The sequence below is a fragment of the Lonchura striata genome, chromosome 14, assembly GCF_046129695.1.
Source record: "Lonchura striata isolate bLonStr1 chromosome 14, bLonStr1.mat, whole genome shotgun sequence".
NCBI lineage: Eukaryota > Metazoa > Chordata > Aves > Passeriformes > Estrildidae > Lonchura > Lonchura striata.
Window position 1 is genome coordinate 12,333,638 of NC_134616.1, and position 24,675 is coordinate 12,358,312.

At 42.5% G+C, this 24,675-nt stretch overlaps 1 protein-coding gene across 1 annotated transcript in view; it reads right to left on the reverse strand.

The window, feature by feature from the left end:
• Positions 1-422: 422 nt before the first annotated feature.
• The window catches only part of GPR50 (G protein-coupled receptor 50), a 45,037-nt gene continuing 20,784 nt past the window's right edge, over positions 423-24,675 (reverse strand). The window contains exon 2 of the mRNA XM_021547759.3: positions 423-4,772. Within this exon, the coding sequence (XP_021403434.1) occupies positions 3,904-4,772 (869 nt within the window). The 3' untranslated portion in view covers positions 423-3,903. The remainder of the gene's footprint in view (positions 4,773-24,675) is intronic.

The window sequence follows — 24,675 nt, forward strand, 5'->3', positions numbered from 1 at the left end:
GTGAGAAGACCAATGGCTCTATGGAGAAAGTCTTTTCCCTGATGAGGAAAGCCAGAGTGCATCAGGCAGCTGGATCACAGGCAAGTGGAACAAAACATGTGGATCCAAGGAGACATCTCAGACGCCCTAGGTCATTCACCTCCAGGTCCAAGCTGGGCTGCTGAGATATGTGTGAACTCAAGCAGATTTGTCAATTCAATCTGCTTTCTGGGAGTCAACAAAACTCAAGCTGATGTTCCAAATATTTATTAAAAATTAACTGCTAGTGGAGGAAAAAAAAATCAGTAAGTAGTCCAATGGCAGATTTATTACATTTTTAACAGGTAAAGGGAATTAATCTATTTTATGAACAAAAATGGCAATAGGAAAGTATACTGAAGGATTCTCAATCAAACATTAAAATGGAAACAGCATATGCAATATACATTTATATATAAATATATTGGTTACATTCTTCTTAAATTGATGAAACAACATTCATTAGTAACACCCAAAAATATTTCTTTGTGGCAAGATATTACTCTTTCTTCATAGCTATACTGCCTCTCCCTAAGTTTCCAAAACAACTATTTTAGAGCTTGGGACTAGAATAGGTATTTGACACACCATATCAAACCCAGAGCAAGTGATTTGAAACTAGTTTATATGAGATCTCAATGAGACTTAAGGCCAGATATGCAACAGGTGGAATTGGCAGAATATGATTAAAATTGTGGGATCTCACTGGAATCTCAAATTTGTACTAAAGCTAGATTCTCATAGGGAAACTGTGACACTGTGCTCAGCATTCCCAGCTAAAACACACTTCCCTTTTTCTGTAAACAAATGCTAACAAAAATAAACTCTCTGTACCCTGTTAACCATTTCCTAACATAAAAATAAGGAGCTGCTCGGGTAGTTTAATAAATCAATATAAAACTCCATCCTATCCTAAGCGCTGCCTCTCTCAAAGTGCTAACAAATGGCACAGCGTTTCCTGTTTGAGGCTACATTCCCTGCTTCCCATGGTTCATATTACAAACCTCAGCTCCAGCAGGACTGAGCTGAAGCCTCCAGCCGTGGTGGCTGAATCAGCCCAGCCCTGGGCACCTCGCTGGGACACCCAGAGCCCTTCTGAACAGGCTGTGCCAGGGCTGTGCTCCCTGTGCTGCCAGAGCCATCCCCAGCCTGCGGGGTCTGCACTGCAGGGAGCTGCTCAGACCCACTCCAGCACAGCAGGTACTTTGCCTATCCCCTGCAGAGATCTGGGCAGGAGCTGCTCAGAGCCTGTGGCAGAAGATGAGCAGATCATTTTGCATAGTTTGGTTGAGTGGAGACTCTGTGAGTCCTGCAGAGATGCCCTATCATGCTCCTGCTGCTCCCACTCCTGCCAGCTGTAGAAGGGACTCTCACAGCTTGCCTGTTCAGCACCTCTTTGGACTCGGTTTGGTTCAAATACTTGCTGGCTGTTAACTTTGAAGCCTGAATAAGAAATAGTGCAAATACAAGCTTAAAGAATAAAATTTAAAAAAACCCATACCACATTACCTTCACTGAACATTCAGTTAAAAAGACAAGAATCCGTAAAATGAAACCCCAACTTTGGGGTATTTGAGATATTTGGCAAACTTGTACAAGATTCTTCACAATTGTCTTAAAGCAGTATATTTCACTTAGCACTAGATGCTTCTAATTATTTGCTAATGTGGTTCTAACTAACACTTTGTGGCTAATTGCAAATTACTTTGAAGACTAGTCATGGAACACGGGACATCTCCCAGGCGTGATGGGACAAACACTGCCTGCAGTTATGCGCCCTCAGTGCTTTTCTTATCCAAGTTTAACTCAAAATTATTTTGCTTGCATGGAATGGTGTGAATTCATCCAGGGTGGTTTTTCTGGAAGGCGACAGTTATTTCTGAGGGTCAAAATACCTTTATTTGGCCATGCTGAGGCAGATTAAGAGGCCAAAACAGAACTCAGTTTGATTCCTATTATGGGAGGCTGGCTGCAGTGCATTTTAAAACAACATTCATCTGAAGTGGCTTAGATGTTCAAGTTTGAAACTTCCTAAGTGCCAGGGCACCCTATAAATGCAGGGCCCTCCTGCTACTGCAGTGACCTTCACCACACAGCAGCAGCAACAGAGACACTCGGTCCTCATGGAGGCAATGCAGCATACAAAGTTCCTTGGCCCACTTCAGAAAGAATCTTAATTTCTCTCAATTCCTCTTCCCCAAAAAAATCAGCAGAAGGGACATTCAGCAGCAAGTTGGTTTCAGAAAGCAGTGCACAAATGGCTTACTATTTTCACTATGGATTAGGCACACTGCCTGCTCAGGCTTTGGGGAAATCCTACATACCTCCATCTCCAGGTGCCTACAAAGTCTGGTCTTGGTCTTTCAGGGCTCAGTGCTGGGAATTAGTCCTGCCTTGACTAGAACCAAAGAGAGAAAACTGCAGGCCTTGACCAGGGGCAGGGCTACCTGCTGTCCTCGTTAGAGCCCCAGGGCTCAGACCTGCCCCTCTCTGCTGCGCCCCTCTGCACACCTGCATCAAGGCAGGGGTGCTAACCTGAAGGTAGAGTTGCACCAGGGGAGTCTTACCTGTTGATTTTATGTGATTGTTTCAAAGCAGGATCCACATTTAAAGCCATAAAGAGATGAATTCACAATGAAGCTAAGGAAACAAAGAAGTCATATCTACAGACAACTGCCATCACACACACACACACACACACACACCCCTTTCATACTCCATTAAACAGCCTTATCTTTGCCCATGTGCTTATGTCTAATGTGATACTGGCCTCCCCAGAACTTCATGACATTGTTTCCAATGATACAGACAGCACAGTCCAGGCTTAAACAGAACTGATGCATAATTATGCTTAAGTAGCTTTTGTCTCCCCACTCCGTGAGTTAATTACAGTTCTGTACATTAATAAAATGGGAAAAAATTTCCACTTTTTCTCCCATCAGCAAATTAATGTTCTGTGATGGGAAAAAGGAGGGATTTTTGTAAAAACACTGCCTTCCCCTTCTGCCTTTGTCTGCAAGTGCAAATGTTACTGGAACTTAAAAGTCGCAATCTGCGTTGCACAGATGGGACTCTGCTATGTTCATCTTTTTTATTGTGATGTTTGTAGCAGTGACTTTAGAAAGATGTTTGGAATGACTCCTGGCCATGACAGGATACTGCCTAAATTAGAATCAGGCTCAAAGTATCTTACTGCAATTAGATTATGTCATATGTCATATACTTACTCATGGCCTGGGAAGGAGAGTGCAAGGGTACTTAATGTCTGTAGATACTCAATTAAAATGAGTGCATCAGACACACACTGGTCTGGCTTCTGCCTGCCTCACATCTAGCCCAGGATAGCTCCTAAACCTCAAGAGAAAAAAAAAAAGGAAAACACACACCATGCCCATACATACACCTGCTGGCTAATATGGTTACTTATCTAAAAGGTAAAAAGCCATGCAGGTTACACTTTGTTTGATACAGTTCAGGTTAAGTTAATGCTAGAAAAATAGAATTCAGAAGGAGGGGAGAAAGGATTGTGTGTAATAAATGGCAATTTTGCTGTCTCTTGAAGGTTGCATTTCAAGCATAACTGCATTTCTCCATGCACTCTGAACACTTCCCTTTTCGGGTATTGGCATGCTTGTGGCAAAAGCAACCAAACCGAATAATTAGGCACACAGTGAAAGATGACATATATAAAAAAAAAAGATCAGTCATTTCTGTTCTGAAAATCCTTATTGAAAGCCTTGATGTCACAGCAATAAGCTAAGCATGAAAGGTTGCAGACTCCTTCCTTGCATAAGGGCAACACCAGCTGTGCAATGAACACAGCTAGAAAGGCTCTTATATATTATATATACAACTGTAATCCAGAATAAATAGTACTGTCCTGACTCATAGGTGTATTTCAGCATGGTTGTTGTTGGTTGTTATGGCTGGAGAATGCTTGCTTTTCATCCCTTCTGTCCCGCCCTTGGACACATCAATGAACAGCAGCCTGGGAGTCCACAGTGTCAGCAATATCCTTTTGTATTCCTTCCGAAAATTCTGGTTAAGAAGCCCATAGATCACAGCATTGAGGCAGCTGTTAAAATAGGCCATAAAATAGCTCAGGACAAAAAGCCATTCTGGAATGTGTGGCTGCACTTTTGAAGGATTAATTGAAACAGCAAGGCCAATAAAGTTTAATGGTCCCCAGCACACAGCAAAAAGGACAAAAACCACAAACATAGTCAAGAAGTTTCGGATGTCAGCTGCCCTGAGTTTCTGCTTGCAGTCTTGTCTCACCCGGTGTTTGACTTGAATCACCAAAATCCAGATCCGTAGGTAGCAAAACATCACGACGGAGAGCGGGACAATGAAGTGAACCACCACCACCGTGATGGTGTACGATGTGCTCACTGTCTGGGCAAAGGTGCAGGAGTAAATCCGGGGGTCGTACTGCAAGGAGCCAACAAAAAAGTTTGGCACAATTGCCACCACTGTGAGCACCCAGGTCAGGCAGAGATAGCAGCAGGTGTTCTTCAGGTTGAAGAGCTTATCATAGCGAAGGCTGTGGCAGATGTAGCAGTAGCGGTTGATTGCGATCGCCGTGATGTTGAAAATGGAGCCGATGACACTTAAGCCCATCAGGAACCCACTTATCTGGCAGTGGACATTTCCCATGGTCCATCCATTGTGGAAGATGGCACTTAAGATCAGAGGGTATGGATAAACTGCAACCACAAGGTCTGCAACGGACAAGCTGACAACAAAGATGTTGCCTACAAAAAAGAAGAAATCACGAGAGGTTAGTGTAGGTCCAGATGGACAACTTGCAACTCAAAACTCCTCTTCAGGCCTAGGTCTTCTGATGGGCTTCACTCTACTCTCCACTTGGAATTTGAAACCCTAGAAAATAAGACTTTGCTCTACTAGTGGCAGCAAGGGAGAGTGCATGACTGACCTGCATGTTCCTTCTCAGGAACAATCTACACTAGAAATGTTACCCTGAACTTGGTTACAGCTGGGAGTCAACTGGGAGTACAGCTGTGGTCCTTTAAGTTGTGTAGGAGAAATGGATTTTGTTCTCCTTGTTAACCAGCCAGCTTGACTCTCTCTGACCATCATGGGCAAAGCAGTATGGTAGGCAGGTTATGTTTTCAGTGTTTTATTCATTTCACTGACAGCAGTTGCACAGGAGAAGTCTCTTTTATTCTTTTGCATCTAAGCAGGTATTCATTCACCAGAATATCTGCACTGTTCATGCTAACGATTGTGTGCTCTTCAAGGAACCATAGTGCAGGCAGCTTTGATGTACTTATCTTATTTGGTATATTTTCCTGTCTTTTTAATGTTAAAGTTATCCAGTTCAATATGGAAGGTCTGTCACTTCTTCACTATCTGATCCTGGGCAGAGAATGTGATTAATAAGCTGCAGTCAGTCATCTATGCAGAATATGTGCTCCAGGTTGTTCATTTAGGCTCTACAACAGAGATTTGAGAGTCTCTGCAAGTATAAAATAATTTAAGCCTTATTGGATTGAAAATGTTGCATTGTGTGGGACAACACCTGCCAGCTCCACCATGAGGAGAAGCCTCCAATGACCCAGGTGACCAGTGACCTCCTAACAGCACTTGCTGCTCATTTCATTAGTCTGATGTATTTTTAGGGAGGCAAAAAGCCTTTCTGTTCAGTTTGCCATCAGAGTAGAGGACTGCATTAAGAAAAGGACCCCGAGACCCCGAGGTCTTGTGGGAACTGGTGTAACTACAGGACTGGCTATAATGTTGAAAAGGACATCTGTCAATACTCAGCATTTTGGTGACCACACAGAATGTCATTTCAGCAGGACCTCAACATTTCAATTAGAGGACAGCATACTAGAAAAAGTAGTTGGTTTTCTTAACTATGCAAGTTTCAGGTGTATCTGCAGCAGTGGGAAAGAAAATACTACTAGACAGCAGATATATATACATATAGAGAATGTATATATAGAGAATAGAGTTATATGTAACATATTTAAGGTGTGAAGACCTGTGTCCCTATGTGACACAGGCAACATCCCATCCCACTGATCACACGTGCACCCCTCTTCAAAATCTCATATCCTGCTGTCTAGTGAAGTAGATACATATTTTAAAAATCACTAATAAGAGGTATTTTTGTGTAGTATCCCTAAAAGGACTCCCTTACATCTTGATTCAACCAGGTCACAGGCTTTAGCACTTGGAAAAGACACCCAAAGGCTGTTGGAAAGCATGGCTGCATTGCCACTGCAGTTGGGTCATGGCTATGTTTGTGCCAACAAAAACTATTAGGACAAGTCAACAGCTCATATCAGGCCACTTCATGCTGCCCGGAAAGCAGTCCAGACTGGAGAATAGCCCCCAGCACTGTGCAGCTGAGGCTGCTGACACAGACTGTCCCTTAAAAATAAGTATTAGCAGAGGTCATGTGAAGTGCTAAAATCTTTTTAGAGAGAAATTTTACACACACAGGTTTACCACAGCATACAGCTTCTGCATCTGCTGGGCCTCAGTGCTGCTTTCTTGCTGATTTAATAACTTACTGAGAGCCTTTTAAAATGCAGTTACTGAGCCTGGACCCCATATAATTAATTCCATTTATGCCCATTGTCAAGGGCAGAACCAACTGTGACCAGGCTTAGTGAGGCTGCAGACACCCCAGAGAGGGCATGCTCTTCTGCAGCAAAACTTTTATTCCCTCAATCGAAAACATGCATGTCAACAAAAAAGAAAATGTGCCCCCAGCACCAGAATTTCCCTTTGGAAACCTTTTCTAAAACAAATTTCAAGAGAGCAAAACCGAGACAGAGAGGTATCAACAATTCAGTTTAGGAGACTTGCAGAGGATACTGGAGACAGACTCCACTATCTGGACCACAACTCTCTCCATCAGACCTGTCCTACTTGGATACACGTTTATACACAAGCAGCTAGAAGGCAAGTCTCTGCCTTTGCTGGGCATGAAAGAGACACATTCAATGTCCAGTTCTGAACCAGGCAGAGCAGAACAAAGCTAAATATTCCCTACTTAAAACACCACATCCATGGATTTAATTCAAAGCTTAGAAAAATCATAGGGAAAATTACTAGTCTTACTTCACTGCCAGCTGCTGGAAGAAATAAGCCATTTCTGCTGGTCTTTCTTAATCAACTTGAATATTTGAAAGGAAGTAAAAATATAAGGAAAAATAATCTAGAGAAATAATATTCACAGGATGAACTTCACAGTTTGGATTCAATCCAAGAGCACAGTATTGTGTGTATTATTTTGACACAACTTCATTGCAGGGAGAAAATGAGATGGTTTTATCAAGAAAAGAATAATCTCCTTCACTCAGGGAGCAAACCTGCCCTTCCTTGCTCTGTACCTTCAAAGGTGCAGGCTCACCTCTCCTACCCAGCAGCAGACCCAAGGTCCAGGAAGGGTGCTGGGTGCCTGGAAATGCAGGCAGAAGGGTTCACCCAGTAGAAACAAGCCTATCTCCCAGTTTATGTGGGAATGTGCTCAACTTCATCCTTTTCTTCTGGTGAGATGAAGGGGCAAGTCAGACCCATAAAACAGCCACTTGCAGGTCAGTCCTGGAAATCAGTGCATTTTTAATGGCTGAGTACTGAAAAAAGGAGGCACACTGCATGCCACCAAAGAAGAACATGCCCTTCAGAGTGTGGGAACTGGCAATTGACTAATTATTAAAGTAGAAGTAATCTGAGTTAAACATTGCTTTAGCCTTGCAGTCCCTGGTTTGCTATGAGACCACTGTGTGCTGAGCCCTGCTCCAAGAGCTTGTGTCCTTCCCTCTGCAGGATGAGGTTGGACCCTGCTTCCCAAAGACACTACAGAATGGGAAGCCATCTAATACAAGGCTTTCAGAAAAGTAAAGAGCATTCTCCTGACAATGATCTTCATTATTGCTTTTTTTACGTTTTCCCACTATAAAGCAAAGGAATCTGGCCCATAAATAATACTACTAGCTTTTTATCTCCAATTTAAATTTATCTGCTTCTGCAACAATATTTTCAGATGTATCTTTTTCTCTTTGTTGGCATGTGACTATATTTCCTTATTAATGTTTACATTTTCCATCCCTTTTTTAATTTCTACTTAAACACAGTGGCTCATGTGCCACTGTGCTCAATCCCCCAGTTACAGTCATACATGAAGAGGCAGGAATGGTGGAGAAAGGCAAGTGTTAACACTGGTAAAACAGACTTGTCCACATTCTCAGAGAAATTATAAATTCTTTTACATTACAAAAGTCCAGCACAAAGCTACAGATTATAGAGGTACAACACACTGTGCACAGTGTAACCCACAATTGCTTAGGGGAAAAAAAAACTCCAAGCAACCTGAAGCTCAGCTACAGAGCAGATAATAAGCATGTGCAAATGATGCAAAAGGGAATTTATTCCAGAACATCTTGTGCCCTAGCACTTCTTTGAGTTCCCCCTCTGCTCCCATAAACCTATTTCTGCCCACTCCAGCCTGCTCCTGTACTTCAGCAGTTCCCTGGCTCTACCTCTCATTCTGCCTGGATTGTCCAACAACAAAGGTTATCTGAGGACTTATTGTCATGCCCTGGTTCTAGGAAATCTGGAAATACCTCAATGAATTCTGCAAATCAATAAACCACATACGTAAAAGTCTTCACTGGCAGGCTGCCCCAGCAGCACCTGACTTTCATCCAAACAAGTATCGTTCTACAGAGATTAACTGAGCACCACTATACAAACACCAGGGTCACTGGCACTGCCTGCCTCAAGAGGCTCTTGGAAATCCCCTGGTGTCCAAGCTCCAGTTGCACAGATCCAGCCTCTCCCTATTTTTCCCACACAGCAGCTCTGGGCTGTCCTTTACAGGCTGTGGTTTACATATCCTGAACCTAGAACCAGAGTTAAAAGGTAAGGGGGGAGAAGGAGATAAAACATTTTTCTGAAAGTTGTCACTTTTTGTACATCTCAAAATGTCCAAACACCCAAACCTCTTGTTTCTTTGTTATTCATATGAAGTCCTTTTACATTCCTTGCTGAAGTATTACAGAAGTACAAAACTGTGTCCTTCAGGTGAACAATACAGAGATGCTCAATGTAACCTGAAGTTAGCACTGTTACCTGTACACCCAATGCTGAAATTGAATTGTCCTGAGTGACAGGATTTGCACAAAGCAGAAACACAGTTGTATGGATCAACTTCTGCTTACCTGGAACAGTCTAACTCCAAGTGATCCTGATGTCCAGGCTGCTTCTTCCTCCCCTCCTCTGCTCAGGGATTCGAGTTGTTCCCAAATAGATAGTGCCCAGCACAGCATTTTGAGGCAAACAAAACCACACACAACAGCTTCAAAGGCAGCAAGTGAGAAGCTGACCCATGAGCACAGTGGATGAGTGCCATGGGGTCATTGCATGACTAATCACCTTCCTCTTCCAACCTCTTTCCAGCACTGAGATCAGACCCTGATGTCTGTCCAGCTTCTGCCAGATTAACTGACAGCTGTAGAAAAGCAGGTCTAAAAACCTGTATTGGTAAAATTGTGCTAAGATACACAATAAGAGAATTATAGAATCACAGAATCACAGAATGAATTAGGTTGGAAAAGACCTTTAAGATCATCTAGTCTAACCTATGACCTAACACCTCCTGGTGTTAGGAGGCACTGACTGCCATGTCTAGTCTTTTTTAAAACACCTCAAGGGACGGTGATTCCACCACATCCCTGGGCAGACGATTCCAACACAAAATCACTCTTTCAGTGAAGAATTTCCTTCTAACATCTAACCAAAACTTACCCTGGCACAGCTTAAGGCTGTGTCTTCTCATTCTGTCAGTTGCTGCCTGGAGAAAGAGATCGGCCCCCACCTGACTACAGCCACCTTTCAGAAGTTGTACAGCATGATAAGGTCACCTCTGAGTCTCTTTTTCTCCAGGCTGAGCACCCCCAGCTCCCTCAGCCGTTCCTCACAGGGTTTGTGTTCCCAGCCCCGCACCAACCTCGTTGCCTATTCTGGATGCACTCAAGTGTCTCAAGGTCCTTCCCAAACTGAGGGGCCAGACCTGGGCACAGCACTCGAGGTGTGGCCTCACAGTGCCGAGTACAGAGGAAGGGTGACCTCCCTGCTCCCACTGGTGACACTATTCCTGGTACAGGACATTGGCCCTCTTGGCCACCAGGGCACACTGCTGGCTCAGGCTCACTCAGCTGTCAATCAGTACCTCTGGGTCCCTTTCTGCTGGCACTGTCCAGCCACTCTGTCCCAGCCTGTAGCACTGCAGGGCTGGTTGTGGCCAAAGTGCAGGACTCGGCACTTGGACTTGTTTAACTTCATGCTGTTGGACTTGGCCCATCCACCCAGCCTGCCCAGATCCCTTTGCAGAGCCCTCCCACCCTCCAGCAGATCGACACCTGCTCTCAGTTCATGTCATCTGCAAATTTACTGATGGTGGACTCAATCCCTCACCCAGATCATCAATGAAGATATTAAACAAAATGCTGAAAGTTTATGGATGCAACTGGTATGTTTGCAGTGACTTCTTACTACTATAATTATACTATAAACCACAGCTTATAATAAAGTGAATCTTAAATTTTATGTTTGTTTATTCACCGTTTATGAAAAAATCAACAGACTCAGGTCTTCCAGATAAATGGGACACACATCAGCCTCAGAGATATATATATAATGAGGTTCAGTAAACAATTTAACAGGCCATGACTGTAAAGCAAGCCTCTGATGACCACTTACCATAATCTAATACTCTCTGTTTAACCTTCCAAAGCTTATGCTCACTGCAAAACAGAAACAAAATGTACTATTTGCTTCAAGCAAAAGAATAAAGTCATAAAAAGCTTTATTCAGCATGCAACAAGACTCTTTATTAGCTGTGATAGCCTCTTTTTCCTGTTTGTTTTTACCTGCCACTTGCTGTGTGATTGCTTGTATGTCACTAACCTCCGGCCTGCAGATGTAAAGTGTGTGCTCAGTTCTGCAAACTAAGTGGCAGTTCATAGAAAACGCTTTCAGATCAATTTTCTTCTTTTTATGACATAAAGATACCACTGAGCATGTGCAATCATACTGATCATGTACTCCTGTAATTAAGTGGATGGCTATGCTGTGGGGTTGGGGGATGCTGAGCCTGCAGCCCTCACTCTGACAAGCATTTCTGATGTCACAAACTCTGAAGGGTCATTCCTGGGTAGACAATATTTACCCCATAAAAATGCAGTAAGACTAATCCTTCTGAGGGGAGTGTGACCCATTGCACTGATCCTTACAAGCTCCTGGCTTGGGGGCAGTGTGAACACCACACACAATGACACAGGAGGAATCCCAGACTGTTGTTATCACTTTCCATCATTCTGATAAGCACTGATACAGTGATGTACCCACAAGACAGCCCAGTGCATACTTACCAATTTTGACAACTGAAATGTTTGACAGGGTAGCACAAGTGAAAATCAGCCAAATTCTCACTGAGATTCAGGAAAAAAAAAAAAAAAAAAAAAAAAAAAAGGAAAGATTTGTTGTTCAATTCATTAATCCATAAATTTTAATTGAGGATTTTATTTGTGTACTTAGGGAGTATGTTCAACGAGAGGAATAAAAGAAAGGAAAAGAGAAAAAGGCATTCAATTAATTATCTGTTATCATTACTCCATTAGCATTCAGACAGGGATAAAGTGTGGTTTCCTGCAGTTAAACAGACAGTGCAGTTGGGCTGTCAGCTGCTCTCAAATCCTGACTGTGCTGCATAAAATGATACACAGGGTAATAACAAAAAGGGCAGGAGGTATTGCCAACCCACAGCATTCTTAGGATATAAGATTACACAATGTGGAAATATCGAATTTAAGGATACTATGAAAGTCCTAAAAAATGCATGAAACTCCAGAATCATTTAACTCCTGAAAACAGTCCTTCGAGATTTCTCAGGACAACAACGAAGCCAGAAAACAGCAGTATGCTAGGGGCTACCAACTATTATCTGGTTTGCTGGCATCATTCCCAATGGGAAAACTGTGGGCACTTAGAGCTGCTCCCTGCCTTGTGCCAGCCCTGCAGATGCACAGAGCAAGGCCAAGGCAGTCCACAAAGCAAACTCTCCTCCTCCTCCTCCTTGCTGTGACCAGGCACTTTGGCACAGGTTTGGCATCACTGACTCCGTGAGCCTTCCCATCAGTACAGCACTAGAAAAGCTGCCCTTTTCTTGGACCTCTGGGAAAGGAGAAAAACCTCAGAGTATTTACTGGAGAAGAAAGGACCAGCCCTGTAGGGCTTCAATTACATTTGTTATGCATTATATAGTACCTTGGCTGCTGGCTAAAGAATTGCTTACATTTCCAGGTGAAGGACTGGATTTACTGGATTTTAAACTTTTAAGTAATGTCATGACTTTCTAATTGCCTTGCTGCCAAAACCATACTTGCGCCATACCTTCAGCCACTCTAACTGAATACAGAAAAGGGCAATAGTTGGCAATGTTCACACCCCAGAGATTCATAACTTTCATTTGGCTAAGATCATCCAGATTCACAGCCTTAGCTGAGCTCAGAAGTCTGTGGAAATGAGCTAGAAATCAGAGAATGGCCCCATTAGCATGGTTTTGTATTTTTCCTTATATCACTTACCATTACACTGAAAGCAATGTAAAGGGGAGGATTTTTCTCTTGCTAGCTAGACATTCATTCTCAAATGAATAAAAATTATTTCATTATATCTTCTTCTGAATACTTAAAAATTGGTCATGCCTCTTTTGGTACTAATGCAGAGCAACTTCCTCATCTTCAAAATTTCAAATACTTTATAAAGAAAAAGAAGTTTTTACACCATCCTAGGGAAACAGTATTTGGCAAGTTTCCAAATGTTATTACCCATTAATCCTAACACATCCTTCTCACTTTACGCACTCCTTCCTGAAAAGGTGATCTGAATATAGTATAAAGAAAGGAAAAATTATATAAAGTTGACATTTTACCTACCTTCAATGTTTTTCAAGTTTCTAAAATACCATTTAATGTTCATTTAAGTGCTTTTTAATGATTTCTTCCTGTGTTTTCCTGGAAGTTCTGACCCTTTGCATGAGGGAAAACAACAGTGCTGTAATTCTTATGGATTTATAAACTTAGCTCTTGCTGAGAGATTTTTCCTGGATGCAATTATGGCAACTGATCTGCTAGTAATGGAGGATTAGTAAGTGGTGGTCTTGATCCAGCTCCTAATAAATACACAAGAAGCACTAAAAAGTGCCCTTTCTGCTTATGAGTCCCAGATTTCTGTCATTTCACTGTTATACCCACCAAACTTATCTCCTGCAGTAACACTGTGAGACAGTGAGCCAATCCACACAAAATCTTGATTCCTTCTCATATAAATTCCAAATTCTTGGACTAAAGATGGGCCTGGAAACGCTGCCTGCCTTCACAGCACAACTCAGCAAGGCTGATGGAGAGCAAGTGTCAGAGTCAAGAGGGCCTTGGAGCCACGCCTAACTTGCACAGAGTGAAAGGAAGCCTCAGCAGATCTGCCAGTGCCAGGTGATCTGCAGAGCCCTTGCTGCAGTGTCTGACCCTGCAAGGACAGCATGGCTGGTGGCTATCCACTCCCTAAGGGAGCTTCTTGTGGGACACAGATGTCTTTGGGAAGAGTCTACATGAAGCTCCACACAGCCAGAGGTCAGTCCAGGTACCCAAAGTAGTACCTGACACCCTGGATACCAGTGTCACCCCCTGAATTCCAGCTGTGTACCCTCCTTTTCTGCCTGAAATCCCTGCTGAGTGGCACTATGTTAGGTAAAGCAGCTGCCTCATCCACATCCAGGCTGTGTAGGAAGCACAGGCCAATGCCCTTATGTTTACCCTCCCACACTGGCCACATGGGCACAGGGATGAGCTCTACCAGCCCATGTTAACGCCAGACCCATTATTTATCACCTGGTTTGTAAAGTGCTCTCAAAGAGGAAAGACCCTGTATAAACATAAATATGAATTATTGCCAGCATCCACTGAAATGACAAACCAACATCCATTCTCTCCCAGTCCTAGCAGCTGTACCACCACCATTTGCCATCTGTTACTATTCTGGAAAAAAAATCTATCAACTCAGGCTTAATAGACTTAATAACAGTCCTTTGCTATTGGTGTTGGTCAAAGTGTGTTCCCAGAAAGGAGCTGTGTGCAAGCAACCAATTCCTAGGCAGCTGTCAGGCAGAGCATACAGTCAGATACGAACACACACTCATTTTAGTGTTAAAAATCTTGTCTGACTGCCCTGGAGAGCCCTGCTGAACCACCACAGCTGAGCCTGGGAGCTCTCCTGCTCCTCCTTGTGCCTCACCAGCACAATTTGTTGACTAAACCTTAGTGCCAGCACCAGTCACTTCAACCACAGACATCCACTGCAAAGGAGCAGATGCTACCCTGACACAATTAATAACTTGTCTTGACCTCCCAGCCTTGACATACCATGGGTAAGTCTCTCTCCAGTCCCAGCTCTTCCTGCTTAGCAGGTGAGAATGGGAGGTGTTTCTTTTCCCCTACAATTCTTTTGAATTGCATATGGAAATGATGAAGCTACTAAAGAAACCTCACACAAAAATGTTTCGATTGATGAAGGCCATTTAGTGCTTAACTCATTCAGAACAAATTCTAAATTCTAACCTAAATGAAGGCTTGGGTGTTAGGGCAGTAGCAGGGTAATAATTACCTGTGCTTCTGCACAGTATTTGCCACTAGACTTAGGGAAAAGAAACATAATTTGGATCCATAAATTATCTCCAAGGTGATAGCCTAGTTGTAGGCTACAGCACAGTCCTGGTATGCCTTACAGGGAGTGCTGTGTCCCAATTGACTGGCTTTTCTTCAGGAGACCTTAACATATTTTTTCAAACAAAACATCTCCATGGGCTAGATTTAGATCATAGAATTCCCTAGAGCCTTCTCCTGTGGCCTCACACTGAACCTGGCATGCAGCAGGTACACCACAGTGCCCACAAGCAGTGGAGATGAGGCTGGAAGAGAAATGATGCCATGAGGGACAGGAAAGCAGCATGACCTAGGGCAATGAAAAAAGCTGAGATACCTGAAGTACTGTTCATCCAGGTTGCACAATCTGTTAGGAGAAGGAGTAATATTTCTCACAAAAAAGGACAGGCAAAGAAAGAGTCCCAAGATGTCATGGCTTCATCAGGACTGAGAGACATAGTGCATGCAAGTAGGAGAAAAGAAAGTAGAAGAAAATCTGTTCTGGACCTCCTGGTTAATTCATAACTATTTACCAATCCCACTGGAAATTGAGAGTTACTTTCACCTGAAAACACTTTAGGGACTCTGTTACAATTACATAGGCAAAAGTCCAATGCAAACAGTTAAAGTTGATTCAGTAAGAATATAATGATACTGGAAAATAAAAAAACTCTCATGTCCTCATTTTCCCAGAAAGGAGTCCAAAAACATTGTTTCCCAGAACATCAGCAAATGTTTCACTCCAGATATTCCACAGGGTTTACAGAACTCATGTCAAGCCTGGGTACAGGATGAACAAGAAATGATCAATGATATGAGAAACTTGGACTAGGGAGTCCCAAATGTATTGCTGGATGGCATCTGCTACTGTTCTCTTCTCTTTGTAAGTCACTTCCTAATGACTTACAAAACACTGAGGTGCAATGTGTGGGCCTATAAAAGGAGAAAAGATGTTTTTGCAGTAAAGTCCAGAGTAAATGTGTTCCAGTATGAGCCTGTGAGACAAATGGTTCAAATGGGTGTGCTCTAACACTGATCTCAGGGGGAGTCTAGTGGTGGATAGTATCCAAGTGGCTTGAAGGCAAATAAGACTCCATGAGATAGTGACACCTAAATTGCTGAAGGAAGTAAATAGTCAGACTTACAAGCAGCAATACACACATTCACAGGCAGATCTTGCACTTGTGGATAATACTTGAAGAGGCTGGCAGACACTTTCCTATCAACAGCTTCCAGTAGAAGAGCATTGCTGGATTCTGCTCTTACAAACTATGCTTTGCCCTCAGCAAAAAAGGAAAAAAAAAAAAAAAAAAGCTCCAGAAAGAATAAAAGATGCTGAAAAAAAGGCCATCCACATAAGCCAAAGAAACTCTGACGTATTTAGCTAAATTGCCTAATCCTGGAATACCCCTGAGTCCTACTTTCTAACCTGTAGTGATAAGGGCAGGCCTACTTTTAGAGTTGTATAACCACCATCAATTGATGGTGCTTTCAGTGTCCCCTTAAATCTATTCCCCTCCTTTCCCTTTTTCTCCCTAATGAAATTTCTCAGCAAGAAATAAATCACAGACATTTCTTCTCTCTGAAGCTACTTAACATCCACATCCACAGCTCCATACTTTAAAGTGGAAATGTGTTACCTTGAGCCTCATAATTCCCATCAGGAGCCCAGGAGGTGAGGGCTGCATGCAGCTCTTTAATGCTAACTCTGAGTGGACCTTTCCAGCCCACTGGTGGTTGGTAAAGGAGACTCTGCTCCCCACCTCCATGTCTGTATAGCCAAGGGTGTGACTATAAAACCCACCAGGAACAACAGAGCTGGAGGGACCCTGGGATGTTCACCCCTCAGTCACACCTCTTAAAAACTGCTGACAAAGAAGGAGCCTTTCTTCACTTTGAACAGGCTGCCTAAGTAAATGGTGGAATCACCATCCCTTCAAGTGCTCCAAAATTGAGAGGATGTGGACTGGAGGGATATGGCTTAGTGGAGAATAGGGCAGTGCTGGGCTAATAGTTGGACTTAGATGACCTCAGAGTTCTTTTCCAACCTTAATGAATCTGTGATTCTGTGATTTCTATAACTACATTGATCTTACTCAAATGCAAGATACCTTCCACCCTACTTGCTACCATTAAAAAAAAAAAAAAAAAAAAAAAAAAAAGCCAAACCTTCAGGCATGTGCAGGTTGAGTAAACTCAGAAACAAAGGAATAACTCAGCACCTTCAGTCAGTGTGGGGTCTCTCCTCCAGCAGGGACAAAATAGAGGAAAAATCTATAGCTTTTCACACTGCCTTTCGCTCCTGAAGTATTGGAATTTCTATCAGTTTTAGAGGTCATGCTTTCATTTGCCACCCTCTCCAAAGATAAGAGAAATGGTCAAGTTTGCTAAATTTCTAAAAGAAAAACCTTTCTCATTCTGTGCAATTTCTGTAAAGCCCTCTTCTCCACTCCTATACTGCTTGATCTAACAGCATTTTTTGAAGAGCTGTCATTCATTAAGCATTAGATATTAATTCCTGACTTCAAGTCTCTTCAGAGCCATTTATGACCCTCCATTTCCTCTCCTTAGGATTCCCTGCTACTTTTCATTTAATTGCTGAAACCCCATGTTGTTATCTGTCCCCAGTAAAGTAATTTTGTTTATGAACTAACTCAAAACTAAGAGAAGTTTTAAGGATTAAATGAAGCATGGGCTTAATGCAGAGTCTTCTAGGGAGAAGTATTTGTAACAAATGCCAGTGCCATACATTCACCATGAAATCTTCAGAGTAGTGGAAATATCACATATCATTAAAGATATTTTTCTAAGAGGGCTTGATTTGGCAGAGTTAGAAAGGATGAGGGTTTCTAGTCATCAGCAGCAGTGTAACAGACATATCCAAGTAGGGAATGAAAACTCACAGCATGTTTCCCACCTCCTCCTTCAAAGGGAACCCCAAAAGCACAGAAGCAGAGAGGACAGGGAGACATAAGGCAAGGTTAGTGTGCATTATAAAGAGCTTTGCAGAAATTCCATCAAAAAATTTGCTTGGCACATTGATGGCAATGGATGAGAGCTTTGCACATTAATGAGTGGAGTCCAGCAAATAGCCTCTGCTTCCCAAGCAGAGCTGGCAGCACGCAAAGATATGGTGTGTATTTCCCTGTCAGGCATAGGAGCACACCAGTGTTGGTTGCACATTCATTCAGGCAGCTCAAAAAAACATCTTGTGGATAATACTTGAAGAGGCTGGCAGACACTTTCCTATCAACAGCTTCCAGTAGAAGAGCATTGCTGGATTCTGCTCTTCTGGTGACATGGGAGTCACCATTAACCCAGCAGAACCATCATTGTACAACAGCCACATGAAATGTATAACACTGAAATAGCTCAGCTGAGTTCTGTATGTACTTTAAGAAATCAGGGGGTTATTTGTAATGTCAGTTAGGAACCAAGATTTACCGGTTCAGTAACAGATTTACACAAAATAACAGAGCCCAGCTCTTGCAGCAAACTCTCCAGTCTGGACTACCCAAAAGCCCCCCCAGGGGTCACACTGTGCCCAGGCCATCACGTCACCCAGCTCTGGCTGCCACATTTCCCTGCTCTGGGGGGGACAAGATGAACCCCAAGGAGCATGGGCCATGTCTGCTGACTCAGCAGGTCTCACAGCCCCCATCTGGGAGCACAGTGCAGAAACACACACTGTTTACTGCACTGGAATGAAAAACAAACCTCGAGTGGTTGCCAGAAGTCAGTGTCTTGGCACTGGGAGCACAGGGCGTGGGGTTTAACTGCTAATTAGGACAGGACAGCAGCAAGGGGGAGAACAGGGGAAGAGGCTGGCTTTGGCTCCCTCAGGAGTTGAAAGGCTTTCCCAAATTCAGCCACATAACACATCCTTTAAAAGGAGCGCAATGGCTTCTTCTCTGTTAGCAACAAAGCAGGAACTCTATTGCCAGCACTGCCTTCTGATACTAGCTGTCCTTTTATCATCTATTCAGGAATAAAACTCTCACAAGGCAGAGTTGTATCAAATGACAAATAACAGCTGTAGGGAAAAGAAAAAAGTGTTGCACTTCATTAGAACTCTGTATGACTCTGACAACCAGAAACACACTGCCAAAGTGGCAAACACAGCCAAAAAGACAAGAGAGATCTCAGAGCAGCTGTTAAACCAAATGGGAACTTGTTAAAATTAAGGGCCATTTCCCCTCTTTCATATTTAGTCTCAAAACATCATGTAAAGAAATTCAACCTCTTACAAAGACAGACTGAGTCATTAGTGCAGAAGAGATGCAACACCCTTGCAAAGTTTTCAGTTTAAAAGGAAGCAGTTAATACCCAAGCACTTCCTAAAACCCTATGAATATGTTAATCTGGTATCAGCTTAAACCCTCCAATATTAAAGTAATAAGTCTTACCAGACTGAATTTTACTGCTGTTCACTTGAAGGTACAATATTCCATTATAATATGCAAGTATTCAGCATGGAGGATGCTGATGGGTCTGTAGCTGCAATGCCATCCTGGAACAGACTACACATTTCCTTCTTCCTAGAGAGGTCAAGGCCATACCTGTCACCACCTTTCAGCACTCCCAAATTCTCTATGCCACCAGGCACTGGTGACATGTGACCAGTGAAAGCAGCTGAGATTGCTGGGAGGACAGGATTGTATCAGGTGTACCCAAGTCACACCTGGAGTTGATTTTGTAGAGGTACCACGGAAACCACAGGGAAATACTTGGTGCTAAGAAGTATCCTGCAAGCAAAGCTGTACATTTTGCTGGAAGTACACTGATTTCCAGAGGGGACAGGATAATTTTGGTTCAATCAGACTCCTAATAAATACTGACAAACCAAACAAATTAAATACATAACCAGCAGCCAGTTCCAGATTATCCCACAGCAGGAGAGTGCAGTGCTGACAGGTTTTCTCCCATATTTCTTTAGAGGACAGAAGGTGATTGCACTGTGTAATTTTGCATTTAATTAACAAGAACGAGTCTTATATGGGAGAACTAAATGTAAGGACAAATGAGAGACACATTCATGTTTCAAGCAAGGACTTTTCCAGTTAATTGCCATGCAGCATGAGCAAACCACTGCCTTGGCATGTTTCAGCTTCCTGCTCTGCCAGCAAAAGATCTGCCTCAGTGGATTCACTGATGTCTACAAGTACGAGGATGTCACTGGCTGGAAGGCAGAATAGAAATTGAAACATTTCCAGCATGCTCACCTTCTGGCTCTCAGGCAGTCCTCCCACACTGAACACTTTGCTCCGTACAGCTCTGTGCAGAGCAGGCTCAGGGGCCTGTGACACCAAGAACAACCAAAAGAAGTGGGATAACTGACAGAAGCACATCCCTGTTTGTTGGGGAAGATGAAACAGGAAAGCCTTATAAATATGACTGCCTGGCAAAAGATTTTGAGAATATAGAAACTATAAGCAAGACTGAAATGAAAGCAAGCTTTGAGATACCAAGCCTTTGTTACTGAACAACTGGAAAACAATGGTATGGCTGGCTGAAGGTAATCCCCTTTTGATAAAACAATACCCTCTGCTTGCAGACAGCTCCAAGGGTCAAAGCAGACCCTTACTAGCTTGGCAGAAGGAGTCCAAGGGGTATTTTTTAGGGTTTAAAATGTAACACATGGTAATGTCATGATTCTTATAGGCTGTATGTAAACACTACTGGATTTATACCTAGTACTAGATTGGTTAGTGAAAATTAGAATATTCAGCACAGAAGAAGAAGATTTATTGTATTGTAGCAGGAACTTCCTCTCTTGCTCTTACTCTTGCCCTCTGTTACTCTTGCTCTCTTGCCTCTCTCTCTCTTGCTCTTTCAGGCCTGCTCTGAGCTGTGGCTGGCAGCTCTAAGCAGGGCCCCTGCACCCACACCCTTTGTAATAAACCACATGTTCCAAGACCTGGTTTCAGAGATCTCTCGTCTACCAACCTATGCTCCTACAACTGTTTACCAGTCCTGGAGTTCCCCACAATCCCCACACCAGGAGCAGTTTTGACGAGAAATGCTGAATGTAGCACAAGCAACTTTAAATTCCATAGGCAACACTCTTCCCACCAACTCCATGGAGTCATTCCCCCACTATGGTACCAGAGGAACATTCCCTGTTGAGAGGCTGCTGCTGACTTTAAGTGAAACTAACTCATTTTCAATGTCTCAGGTTAGAAGATGAAAACTCATTGTGGGCAAGAAGTTATTAGCAGAAGTCTCCTCTAAACCAGTACTTTTCCCTAAATCCCCAATTGCTTCAGCAACACCAGCAAAGGCAGGGATGATAGATGTTTCTTGGAAGAATTTGAAAAATATAACACTGGGAATTAGCAAAGAATCCTCAAAAGATGGACATGTTAGGAAAGGTGAAAAAAAGTGAAAAAAGTCTCCATCAGTGGTTAGACTTCAACTGACACCAGAACCTCTCTCTATGAGGAATCTCCAATTCTCTGTCATAGGAAACTAAAATGAGGAAAGCAAAAGCTGCCAAGACAACCCCAAGCACACACACCATGGAGCCTGGAACAGGTGTTCCAGTGAACAGGGGTTTCAGTTTCCTGAAAGGAAACTCAGAGCTGGCACTGAATAATGATGGACACGTAAAAATGCACAATTAATAGAGGCAACTTCTTCTACAAGCATGTTCTGCAGAACCTACAACAATGATTAGGATTGCATAGTCTCAGAAATCAATCTTTAAAGAAATGGTACATTCACAGAAGAAGCAAAAGTTGCCATGAAAAAAAAAAAAGCTAAATGAAATCTACTTAAAAAAAATTAAGAGGCCAGTAAACCTAGTTTTATGCAGAGCAAGCACCATGTAATGCTGCAATACAGCAGTGAAATTGCGAGTTACCTAAATTGTCACCTAAGGGAAAAAAAAAAGAAAGACAAAGAGGCTGAAATGGTGTTAGCCAGCACAGATAAATCGGTTGACTAATGGATTCGATGCTGACTTAATCTTCTTTTTGGCAACGCCCTAAAAAGCCTGCTTTTGGCCTTTCCTTACCTAAATAAAATTAACCTATTCCAGAAAATTAAGAACAATTTATCAAGCCACTGAAGACAGACTGCTTCTTGGACCTGGATCTGTATTATTCCATCCAAAACACGAGATAAACTTCACAATTCAAAAAACCTGAAAATTGAAGGATTGGTAAAGTGTGACATCTGGAGTGTCACTGCTCTTTCCTCACACACTTTACACAGGTTGTGCAAATAACCTTTTGTTTGGAACAAGAGTGTTTGGCTCCTGCTACAACACAATTTGTTCTTCATTACTTCAGAAAATGTAATTTCCAGTGCATCAAACAAGAAGAAATTTGGGAGCAGAATATTTCACTGTGACTTCAAGCTCTTTTACTATCATTATAAAACTAAAGTGTTGGGTTGGGGGTTTTTTTCAAGAAAGTTTTCCATGAAAACCTTAATTTCTGAGGATGTCAAAACCACTGTTTTGTTCTTCCTCACAACACACAAAAAAAATTGTTTTCTGCAAAAAAGTATCTAGGAAATTGATTACATAATTTTTCACCAACAAAGGTTTCTTCTGTAAAACATTATCACCTTGAACTCATTGAAGACCTGCAGTGCTGCCATTGCTCACTCCCTGGAAGAAAACACAGAAACACTTCTGCATCTCAACATTTCAGAAACATCATTGGTTTGAAAGCCAACAGGGAAAAAAACCTAAGAGTGAGAATTAAAGGCCATATTTTCTTCTAGTGTTAACTGGTCACATTCTAAAATGAAGGTTGACAAAGAAAATTTGGCTAAAGAATTAGCTGGAGCCAGAATGTTCCATCACAAAGGAAATCCTCTCAGGGAAACCCCAGTTTGGCACATTCTTCCTCTCAACTTTTCAGCTCTGCCTGCAGGATACAACAAAAATATGCAATTATCTGCAAAACCTTTAATGGTGATTTTTAACTTGAGACATAAAGTAGGGTAGGAGGAAACATGCTCAAGAAAAACAAAAAGGGTTCACTTAAAAGGGTTTTAAGTGAGAAAAAGGCTGAGGAAAACACATAGGTTGCACTATCTGCCTACATCAATACAACTGAGGGGAATTCCCACCCTCCTGCAAAACTCACAGATGTGACTGCAAGGCCTGGCATCACCAATAAAGCAATGGGAGCTGATGAGTAAAGTGTCCCCTCCTTCTGCACTGCCTGCTTGCTGCAGTCAGCAGGACAGGTCCCTCTCTAACGTGAGGCTGCATTCAATGAGTAGAGAAAAATCAGGAGTAAGAGTAGAGCATGCAGGACAATGCTTAAAACTGCTGCTAGTTCACTTTAAACTCATAAGTCACCCTCAGACTCATTCTGGGATGCATGTGACAGCAGAAGCAAAATGACAGCCCATCCCAATTCCCTCTGTTGTTTTCATACGGGATTGGGCTGAAGGAAGACAAAACCCAGGAGACAGGTTGTGAGGGAGGAAGGGGACCAGGATGGATGGAATGCTGGGGAAGTCAGGGGATGGGGGCACCGCACACCTCTCTAGAGACCCAAAAAGTACAGTTGTCTTCAACTTTTGACACTTTGGGAACCATGCAAGACCCCTGTCAGCAGAAGCACAAGGCTCAGCCCTGCCCCTGCAGACAGCAGGGCAGAGCATAATGACACATCTGCATTTCACATTATCAATTTAAGCCAGGATTCACTTTTTTTTTTTCCCTCAGACTGCTGTGTCATGGGAAGCCAAATCCAGTTCTCACTGAACTAGTGTGACCTCTGCAAGGAGAAGCAGTAGGTCTCACAATGTTCCTTCATTTCCCTACAGGCAGAGCTAGAAATTGAAATGCTCTGTCCAGTACATGCAGCCTGAGCCAGGGTAAGCATGCTGGAGACTGCATGGGAACAAGCCCTCTGGAAACAAACTCAACTTTGCTATTTCCTGGATGTGTCGAGTCCAGCCTCTTTAGGCACATGATGAGAAAGATGCTTTGTGCCTTACCTCACCACACTGCATCCTACAACATGTTTTGGGGTGATGTGTCCACAGCACACACCCACTAGCTACACGCTGTGACAGTACCTTCTCTAAATATTTACCCTCCCTTACTTATGCATTCTCCTGCAATGTGCAAATGGTGTATAAAGATGGTATCAGGATTAATTTGGATTGTTACCCATGTACAGGGGTTTGTAAAGCAAGGCAAAGTTGTCTCCTTTCTGTATTAGGAAGAAAAGGGAAAACACTTTGGGAAGGGTAGTATGCTTCTGACACCATTTAAAGTTGAGAAAAAGAAAACCCTACTTTAGTAGTCTTCTGATCACTTACAGATTTCTTTCCATGGATGTGGTCATATGTTTACAATATTTGCAGCCACTGCAACAGTTACATAAACATTGATAGTACAAAAATTCAAAAGTTCAAATAATGACATTCCTTTAATTATGATTAATATTCATTACTAATCATCCCAGAACCAATACTCTGGAGATGTATTTTGCAAACTTGAATGACATAATATGAATTACCCACATAATATCAAACACAAAACTAGATATTTCATAAAGCCCAGGTTGGAAGCCACTAATTTCTTCAACTCTGTAGCACTTAGGTTATGCAGTTGTTTAGATAATTACACAGATTTTGACTCTGGCACAGAGTATCATGTGAATGATTATCCACATTTCCCAGAGACACAATCACAGAGGCCTTAATGGAGAACACCACACAACTACATATGAAAAAAATAACAAGAATCAAACACACTATCATAGAATTTTAGAAAACCAGGATCATCTGGTCCAACCTTTCTTGGGAAAAAGAAATTTCCCCAAGACATTGTTGAGGCACTGAAAAGACCACTCATTCTGAGAGCATAAATCATCATGCTCTTAAAAGATAACAGAGTTGGATGATTATTTTTCACTAGGAAAAGCAAAAAAGCATTTTATGAGACTCA